Below are 10,313 nucleotides of genomic sequence, written 5' to 3'. Positions count from 1 at the left end.
AAGTAGTGTATAGGATTTCCTATACACTACTTTTTGAGATATCAAAAAAGTACTCCAGAGTGTTGTTCAGCATGGGGGTGAGTAGAAAATGAAGGCTAATCATGTTTTGGGTGTACTATTCCTTTAAGAACAAGGTTAGTGGAAAATCTGGCAGCCCTGAAAACAGGTGGGGAAAAACGTTTGAATGAATTACAGCAAAACATTTGTGGAGGATGAATTATCTGAGTTTTAAAAACTGACCAGCAAACGATTCTTTAAAAATCAACCACAGAATCATTTTTGTTAAGTATTCTGATCAGTAAACAGGAATCGTAAGAAAAAAACTGAGTCACAGGCAAACACTGGAATTCTTCAGATACCTAGAGGAGTTATTTATTGGCTGTTGTCAATGTCCACATCTTGATGAAAATCAGAGTTAGGAAAATCAGATTTAGAGTTTAGAAAAGAATAAAAATCTATTGATTTTTAAACATTTTTTGTCTTTGCATTTTCAGTATGTTTAAAACAGGAAGAACATTTATGGTGCACTGCTACTTACTTAAATGGTTGCTATAACTCATGAACATTCCCTTTTATACATAATTTGTACTGCTGAGATAACAGTATCATTTTAAGAGGACATTTATATTTTTGCTCCATTATTTCTCACATGATGTCAGTTAATTAAGTTATTCTTATATGTATTAATATTAGTTTAACTGCTACCTATCAAACACTTTATAGAGCAATTGTTAACATAATCTCAGGCAACACAGGCCCCTCCTCTTGACCCCTCCTTGGAGTCCCTCAGGGTTACCTAATTAGCCCCTAATGTTTCCTTTGCATGCAAAAGCAACACAAGTCTAAACCCCAACACCACAATTTATAGTTGTTGGAAAGAGTTGTTATCTCTGCAGATGTGTCTGCAAATATCATAGAAGAGCATTTAAATTATCATTTTGCTTACTGAAAATAAAATTACAGAGCCTTCAAAAAATCTGTAAGATAATCAATAACATTTTAGATTAATCTAAACCTTTTAGAAGAATGCATTTGGTTTATTGTTGGTTTCCTATAAATGGTTAATAATTCATCAACAAATAGTAATCAGTAAGTAGTACTAAGTGGCCACTCTGTTATTACAACTTTTAATATTTAAACACGTCTTTTTTTTTTTTAGCATGGCATCAGAACTGAGACTCACCTCGTCTAAGAGTCTCCTCACAAGCCATGCCCTGAAAGCCTGATTTACACACACAGCTACAGGAGGTGCCTGAAAGGACAGGGATCCCATTGTGCCTGCAGGGGGCACATCGACAAGCATCAAACTGCTGCAAATACTCATCTATGGCCCTTTCCAGGTTGTCTATTCTCGAGGATGCATGGTCAGCTGCCGTGCTGAGGCGGAGGCCCTCATAAATCGGCAGTATCTGGAGTCAGGAATATAAATTTGATTATATGTGTAAAAACATGTTGGGGAACATGATTTGAAATTGTTCAATGTTACCTCAAAGTCAATCAAAGCTGGGTTGTATTTGAGAGATGCTCCCCACTTTCTGTATGTTTCCTGGTTCCTGATGGCCAGGAGTCCTGAACCAGTTTCAGTGACCCCCCCTTTTACCAGAGTGATAATGTCCTCAACCACAGCAGATTCAGAGGAGTTTGCTACAAGAAAAAACACAATACCTTTAAGCTCTGTCAAACAAGTAACCTCTTAAAATCAAATTGTTCTATTTTAAAATCTTACTGAGAATAAAGGATCAGACATAATATTCAGAGCTACTTTAAGATAGAAAACAGTTTACCAACCTGGAATTGTAATATCTACCTTTATAAATATTCTTGTCCTTTTCACAGTCATTTATCTTTACCTTAAAACTGAATTTGCTATTTTCACTGGCTGGAATAGTTATGCCAAGAGAAACACCGAAGCATTTCTGAAATGTTTTTGCATCGATATCTGAAAGAGTTGAAAAAGAAGATGAAACGGTTTACTTTTAATTTCTTCATAATTCAAAGCAGCCAAAGTTGCCTTACTTGACTCGGCCATAGCTCTTTTGTTTAGAACAGCAACATATTCCAGAGTTCCTCCCATGGTTCCCTCTGTGACGTAGTGGGTGCCAAAGGTGTTCAGGAAGCGGGTGTAAGTGCCAAAGTCATACTGCTCAGGTAGCTCCATGAGTGCAACATATAAATCTTCGTGAAGCATCAACTGGTTGCTTCGCATTTTGAAGTGGGCAGTTTGCACTTTGGACCAAAGTCTAATGAAGCCAAAGTCCTGAACACAAAATAGAACAACCACTGTTTCACCAGGAAATAAGTGCAGCACTTTACTTAAGTATTTCTCACTACTAACATTTTCAAACTTTACAACCAAGTCTTCCATATTATTCATTTCATGTTACAGATGAGATTCTGCTTGTCTTTAGTCTGAATGCCTAAATAAAATCCAGTGCAAGCATTGACAATCAGTCAAAAAGTGATGGTTTAGTGATTAGTGAAGGAAATCCCAATACTGATATGTATTATAATATTCCTTGAAATTAGGTTTGTCTGCAAAATGGCCAAACACTCCCTCTGAGATAAGATAAGGAGAGGCTTGATGTGGAGCCTCTTCTCCTCCACATAAAAAGGATTGAGCTGAGCTGGCCACCTGGATACTATACCCAAGATCTGCTCTGAAGCACGTCCCACGAATCATAGGCCGAGGGGATGGCTCAGGAACATACTGGCTATGTGTCTCGACTGGCCCTGGAATGACTTAAGGCTGGTTTATGGCCCTGCCCCGCCCCTGTTGCAGACACTCTGGTGTACCTCTCTAAAATTGTAGGTGACCGCAGACAGTGCCACAGACAGTACGCCTCTGATTGGTCAAATCTACATCTGCTTTAAACTATGCGTATTTCTTGTTTGGTACCTTACCGGCTTTTGTTTGTATGACTGCCATTGTGGAAAATGATTTGTGAAGATGGACCTGCTAGAAGAACGAGGTGCGCAAGGGCGCTAGGGCCCTTTTCCCACCTGAATCCCTGCTCTTTTTCACCCTCATGTCCCTCAATTGTCGCACAAACTTGCCCCTTGTGTTTTTTCACTTCCTTACCGTCTCGGCCATATCTAGACCCAGAGCTAGTTCGTGATTGTCCCTCTTGCGTTGTGGTGTGGATTAACATAGCGCAGACCGCGCTTCAAAATTGGGCATAGATCAAAAATATCTGTGACAAGCTCACTGCGACACATTGCTGTGGGAGTATAACCAGCCCTTTTGGCTTCACCAAAAAAAGGTAGAGGAGGTTTATAGAGAAAGGGAAGTTTGAGGACATCTCTACTCAGTCTACTGTTCACACGGGCATAGTCCAGGATAAGGACGAAAAAGACAAGTACAAACACAAAGAGGCCCTCCTAGAAAGTTTTGCCCTATGAAATCAGTAAACATGTCTATAGCATGCCTGTTCTGCAGACAATTTTAAAAAGCATGTATAGATGTCGCTTCTGTGACTTCAACAATGGTGTTTTATTTAGATATTTAATCCTTTCTTGCTGATTGGTATTTACATCATACCTGACTTTGATATTTTGTGATGTTGTTGAGGAACTCAGATTCTTTGCTGCCACTGAGTCCAACTTCCACAAAAGCGATCCCAACAGATACACCACTGTTGACGGACGACATGGTCTCCCTCGCTTTCAGCAGGCTTTGTAGATCCTCATGATATTCATCAGAGCCCTTTGATGTGGCTTCGGCCTATAAAAGGTTCTCCTATAGTTAGAAAAACTGTTTTTCTTGAAAAATAACCCACTCTGGGTAAACCAATAGTGACCATACCTACCACAAAACGGTAAGTATGGTAGTTATAAGGTTTCCGGTAGTTCTTCTCATCTTCATTGTACTGCAGGCTCTCACACAATGCATCATATATTAATTTGCTCCAATCTCCATTATAGACATATTCACACCTTCCTCCAAAGTACTTTGGGTCGAGCACAGGATCCATGAAGTCTCTAGTTAGGACGTTATACCTTTACAGAAGCAGAAGTTATAAAATGTTATTTTCATTGTTATGTTGAGTTATATCAGTCGTAGTAACAGTCTATTTTTACCCCTGTGTGCTACGTTCAGCACCAGGAATTGGCATCAGGGTTGAGCACTTGTCTAGTCTTTGGTTGATACGCTCACATTGTTCTTCGTCAGAGAAGTCGTCGCAGTCTGGTTCACCATTGCAGCGAAGAGACTGGCTGATGCAGCGACCTTAAAACAACAAATAAAGGTTCCCTTTCAAACAATTATTCCTTTCTTTAAAGAATCTCTCACTAAGGACCTTTGGCTTGACCTGCCTGTTTCTTTGCAGGTAAAACTCTCTCCGCAGTAATCCTTGACCATACACTGTGTAGTTGCCCTTGGACACACCAGCTGTTCCCACAGCATCCCAATACAGTCTGTCCCACCAAACTGTGCAGGTTTCTCCAACAGTCGGAAACGGGACTAAAGCAAAACAAAGATCTTTGTCAAATTCAACTACATATTACAAATACGATGTACTACATCACTGCAAGGATCAATGGGGGTAGAATACAGTAGTTTGCATGATGTAGAGAGATCAAGAGAATAAATTACTGTTTATAGAAGTCACATTACCTTAACCACAAAAAAGTAAAGAAACACATACCTTTGGAGACATTTATCCAGAGGAAAAAAGCAGTAATGCATTTTTAAAGGAAGAGTGCATGATTTTTAGCAACATCTAATGGTCAAACTGTAAACTGCAGCGACATGACCAGCTCCCCATTCAACCATACAGAGGCCTTCATGGTACAAAATGACTGTCTATATGTCTAAATCATAAATAGTATTTTATCAGCCTGTGTAGGATATAGATTTTATATAAACCCTATGATATCAAATATACATGTTATTTTTTTCCACATTGTAGCCATGTTTTAGTGAGCTGCTTAGCATAGTGCTTTAAAGAGACTAAGTAATTATAGTCATTAAGTTTGATATCGAGACTGCTCTGGTTGGAAGGATATATACTTCCTGGTTATAGAATCAATGTCTTGCGGCAAGGGGGTTATTAGATGAGGAAAAGGGAGAGGAAGGGGGCAAAGAGGCCATTGTGTGTGAAAAGCCAGGGTCAGGTGAGGGAGAGGTGCAAGCGGGATGACTGGAGTCAAGGAGGCAAGATTTGAAGTATAAGAGTTTTATTTTGTTGTATACCTACATGGTCTGTGTGATATAAGTAATCCTAATTGAAAAATTTTTTTACAGCCCTGAGCGCTACATGTAGTAAAGTTGCTGTTGTCACTACTTTCAGTAGTCTCTGAGTAACATCATTCCTCATCACCTGTAAGACATCAGGGAAGTTGTTGAATAAGTATAAATTCTGGAGGGTAACAGCCTCGTATAACGTTGTTGCTTTAGACACTTCTGACTGTCTCCGTTTAATCATCTTTACTTGCCACAGTCACATTTGAGCATAATGGTGATCTCTACAGTCACTAGTATTTCAGCTATGCACTGCCTTAAGTCAAAAGATGTCTGTCTAAATGTGAGACCCACTCGGTAAAACAAATGTAAAAATTGACACTTTTAGTTCATATATGACAATAAATAACATGTTCATGTATAGAATATGACATTTCTGGTATGAGATCCCCATAATTATTACACAATGTAGCTTTAAAGGAAAGTTACAGTCCTCTCAATTGTTGGCACCACCTGCTGCTAATAATTTTATGACCTCATTTGGGGTTTTCATTTTACAGTATCAATTGCTTTTTGCTTTTAAGCAAACCCCCTCTAAATCATCCATATCCCCTGATTAACAGGCTTTTCTCTTCAGCACACCTCACAGGTTCTCAATAGAGTCTAGCATTTGAGGACTTAGATGACTATAAAAAATAGCTTGATCTCCAACAAATCTATTTCCTTATTAATTTGTCTGTAGCTCTGGGTTCATTATTCTACAGAAAGACCAGGAAATTAATACTTTTAATTTTCCAGACAAAAATCTATAATATGTATAGTTTAAAATAAACCTATACTAGGCTTTAGGAAAGAAGCAGGCTGACATCATCACAGACCCTCCACCTTATTTCACAACTACATAGGATATCTCTAGCTTCATATGTTGGTCTTATCTAACCAAACCACACTGTTCCAGTTAGCAAAGTACATATATTAACCCAAAGATGCCACAGCTCTCTCTCCACATGGTTTAGCTTTACATCCTCACTGTGCATGGTGGTACTTAAAAATATCATGCATCCCCCAAAAATCTGGCTTTATGTCATGCCTTATTTTACTAAAAAGAAGAAAATGGACCGTATCTTAAAAATTAGGGGGTCCAAGAAACTTTGAGAGAATAAAAATGCTTGGTTGAGTACATTTAAAAAGAATTATTGTGGTAGGATACAAATTATTGGTGCCATCAGTGATCCATCCTATATAATATACACAAGTATTCTTTTGCATTTCATACTGAACATACATGTAAAAGGCTAAAGGTCATAGCAGCCTTTTGTGGTGGAGGCTGATAGGTGCATACTTCCCCCCATGCCTCCCTTCAATGACCTGTCTACAGCAATGTTTCCCAACTGGGGGTATGCGTACCCCTAGTGTTCCGCGAGGGTATTGCATCGGGTACATGAAATTTTTTCTTATGTAGTAAAATAAAATGGATCTGTTCTGCTTTGTTTATTGAAAAATTAAACAAGCTTTTATCAACAAGTTTGTTTTTTTTAGTTTACCTTCAGCTGTGGCACACATCAAAACCAAGCAGAGGAACATCCTGGATGTAGAGAACATCCTGGTAACAGCTATTTTTTACACTGAGCTATTGCAGTTCATCAAAGCAGCTCAGGTGTTTTGATGAAAGAAAATAAAACTAATTAAGTTTATCTGGCAATGATTTTTCTCTTCATTTTGTTACCAATTCATCAAGTTTGAATGCATTTATAAGGAAGTTGCTCACAGGAGCTCCGGTTTTATAAATACAGGTTAATATTATGATTTTAATATTTATTATGCAACATACTATAGGTTTTTTTTTTAGATGGAAAAATTATAAGAATTAAATGCTCAAATTATAAGATTAAGTAAAATAGGTTTTATTTCATAATCAGTTATTGTACGTTCCACTTTTGGACAATCAATACTTTTTACTGAGAGGGGTAGTCAGGGGAAGATAAAATGCTAAGAGGGTTACACAAGTCTAAAAAGGTTTGCCAAACACTGGTCTATAGTGCTGATGTAGTGCTTTCTTTGAACATATTGACGATCTTATTAGAGCAGTGTTACATCCATCTAAAAAACTAGAAAAGTCTTAGCTTTAGTGTTAAAGAGAAAAACATCTTCACCTTTTTATCCGTGCAGGAGTCACATTGTGTCCAAGATGACCAGCTCCCCGCTTTGCAGTCGATGGGTGCTAGTCTGTTCGTAGCTCTGGCCCTCCTAAAAATGATCAAATAACACTTTTGGTCAGTTTCAAATAAAATACTTCGACTTTAGATGCATGAAACTAAAAATCTGAGCGAAAGAAGTAAAAAATACTACACCTGTTAGCAGCTCTCCAAGGCTTCCTGGATGCGTTCACAGTTGGGTTAATGTTCACGAACAGATGCAGCACACATAAAGCCAGTATCAAATAATTCAATGCCCCCATTTTGTAAAATAAGCGGAAACCTTAGATATATCACATCTCAAAGTGAATATAGGGATCCTGACAGGACTTCTACCGCTGCTGTCAGAGCAAACAAAAGTAAATAATTGATCAAGAGTAAACACTCTTACAAAAACTGGGAAAGCTTTTTTCATGACCTGTGCTCCCCCATGTCTCAATCTGAAACAACAGAGGTGTTTTGTTCTCAAACATTTTTGATTATCTTTAACCAAAATAAGATAGTTAGCACCAGCAGTGGTTACTTTTGACATTAAAAAGCAGCAGCAGCTGCAAAAAAAAAAAATGTTGTTATAGTGCCATGTTGCACTGATTTTGTCTTTACCTGAAACTTTGTAACAAGATAGAATAGAATAGAATATATTAGAAAAGAAAATCCCTTTATTGTCCCACAATGGGGAATTTCTGGTGTTTACAGCAGCAAAAAGATTGTTAAAAAAATCGTCACACAAATGTGGCATTTGAAAAATGTATGAGAAAAACATAATAGTGAAGAGTTAAAAAAAAATAAACAAATAAAATCCTGCACTGTAAAGTGTTTTAACAATATAAAAAACTGTGCACCTGGAGAACAAACAACCAATATACAGTTATGGAAATTTTTACATTAATTGATATTTGAAAATAGCAGCAACATCAGAGATGTGCAAAATGACAGCAGCAGGTTATTTAACTGACTAAGGTAGAAATTGTGCAAAATCAGCATGAATGTAAAAACATATTAAGGTTGTTTGGAACAGTGGTGGTTATAGAGTCTTCCAGCTGCTGGGAGGAAGGATCAGTGATAACGCTCCCTGGTGCATTTAGGGTGCAGCAGTCTGTCACTGAAGGAGTGACAGTTCTGCAACGGCTTCATGCATGAGGTTGGATACATTATCCAGCAGAGATGTTAATTTAGTTAGGATCCTTTTGTTTCCCACCTCCTGCACTGAGTTCATAGGGCATCCAATCACAGAGCTGGCCATCCTGACAGGCTTATCCAGCCGCTTTCTCTCAGCCACAGATAAGCCACTGCTTCACAGACAGCTCCATAGAAGATGGCTGATGCCACAACAGAGACATAGACTGTCTTTAGGAGCGCACCGTGGACTAAAAAAGACCTCAGTCTCCTCGGCAGGAAGAGTCTGCTCTGATCTTTCTTAAACAGAGCCTCAGTGTTGGGTTGTGAGGTGTGCCTTATTCTAATAACAGAAAATAATAAAATATCTTCTCAATGGCTCTGTTACGTTTAGCTTTCATATATACAGTGAATCTACATTTAGTTTGGATGATTTGGGGTCTTTTGTTCAGGACATCTAGACATTTTACCAGATTTGAAGCGCTCTTAATTTTTGTTTTTCTTGTAACTTTAATATAGAAATGGTCCTCTCCATTTTTTAGATGTCTTTTAAATGCTTCTAGTATCTAGATTGATAGAGGAAGCAGTGTGGGTGGAGATGAAACATCCTTAAAGCCAGGGCTGGTCTAAGGCAATGTGGAAGTGGCTGATTATGGCAAATGGGGGGGGGCCCAAAGCAAAAAATAACTAAATAAAAAAAAAAAAATTCTTTTCTTTTCTTTTTCCAAACAGAAATTAATAAAGAACCATTTAAGATTTTCTTTGCCAGAAGTAAGACTGAGAGGAGTGACAGTGAATTGCATTAAAAGTGCCGTAGTAAATCTTGGAAAAACGGGTCCAGCAAGCTATATTTTTTAACATACACAACCATGCTTCTCCATTCAGACCACCCCTCGAAACCACGTCTTCAAACACATGAACACGCATGCTGTCTGTCGAGGTGTTCAGATGAGATCGAGAACGAAACAAGCCAAGACCGAGTGCTCGTGACGTGAGCTAACAACAACATAATGCTATGTTCACACCTAAAGCAGCAGAGGCAGCAAAAGCAGCTAGTGTACATGAGAAGTCAATGGTTGACACAAAAGGTCTTGCAGCATGTCTGAGCAGCTGAAGTAGTGCGTCGCTGATCTGGGAGCTGGCAGGGAGACTGGCACAGCACTAATGATCCAGAGCGCTATGATCACTCTTCTGAGACAGTTTATTAACACTTAAATTAACTTGTTCACTTTTATTATCCTGGTGCCTGCAGTTTGGATTACATACATGAAAAACGCCTTCGAGCCGCCGCAGCAAACCGCAAAGAGGCCACCATTGTACGGGGCTCTGAGCTTCTCCGACTGAAATAATATTTGAATATTTTAATCTGGATGAACTGACTGGACTGACGATGTTTTCAGGTGGACTTTCTCACTTCAAAATAGATTCAAACTACTTTTTAGCCACTGATCACAGCAAATATAGCTGCCATTGTTACAGGCTAAGAAAGGATAGAATACCTCCGCCCAACACGCATCACACCCACTTTTCCACATCACAGCCAGAGGAGCAAAGATGCTTCAGCCGCGCATCAGAACTTAACTTGTACAAGCATAAAAAAATTAAACAGCACGCAAGTTTTTGCTGCTCTTGCTGCTTTTGGTGTGAACGTAGCATAACAGTGGCTAGCTTCCAGCAATGCCGTCCTGGTACGGCATTGTCAGGGTACGCGCACGGTGGGAGGAACAAGCAGATGACCCTGATCGATGTGTCAGGAACCAATAGTGTACAACGGACAGTGTTTTTTGATTGGTGGATGTTCCACACTGTAGCGGGGACCATTC

The 10,313-nt window shown here is 38.8% G+C and overlaps 1 protein-coding gene across 1 annotated transcript in view; it reads right to left on the bottom strand.

Annotated features, from left to right (window-relative positions):
* The window catches only part of c8a (complement component 8, alpha polypeptide), an 11,459-nt gene extending 3,653 nt beyond the window's left edge, over positions 1–7,806 (bottom strand). Inside the window, exons 1-10 of the mRNA XM_015372977.1 lie at positions 7,793–7,806; positions 7,333–7,426; positions 4,312–4,459; positions 4,078–4,225; positions 3,807–3,996; positions 3,539–3,721; positions 2,017–2,257; positions 1,808–1,939; positions 1,487–1,644; positions 1,184–1,409 (exon numbers count right to left, since the gene is read on the bottom strand). Coding sequence (XP_015228463.1) covers positions 1,184–1,409; positions 1,487–1,644; positions 1,808–1,939; positions 2,017–2,257; positions 3,539–3,721; positions 3,807–3,996; positions 4,078–4,225; positions 4,312–4,459; positions 7,333–7,426; positions 7,793–7,806 — 1,534 coding nt within the window. The remainder of the gene's footprint in view (positions 1–1,183; positions 1,410–1,486; positions 1,645–1,807; positions 1,940–2,016; positions 2,258–3,538; positions 3,722–3,806; positions 3,997–4,077; positions 4,226–4,311; positions 4,460–7,332; positions 7,427–7,792) is intronic.
* Positions 7,807–10,313: the final 2,507 nt, after the last annotated feature.

The sequence above is a fragment of the Cyprinodon variegatus genome, unplaced genomic scaffold (assembly GCF_000732505.1).
Source record: "Cyprinodon variegatus isolate N-32 unplaced genomic scaffold, C_variegatus-1.0 Scaffold79, whole genome shotgun sequence".
Lineage (NCBI taxonomy): Eukaryota > Metazoa > Chordata > Actinopteri > Cyprinodontiformes > Cyprinodontidae > Cyprinodon > Cyprinodon variegatus.
The sequence above is the reverse complement of the archived record's forward strand: the minus strand, read 5'-3'. Positions and strand labels throughout refer to the sequence as shown.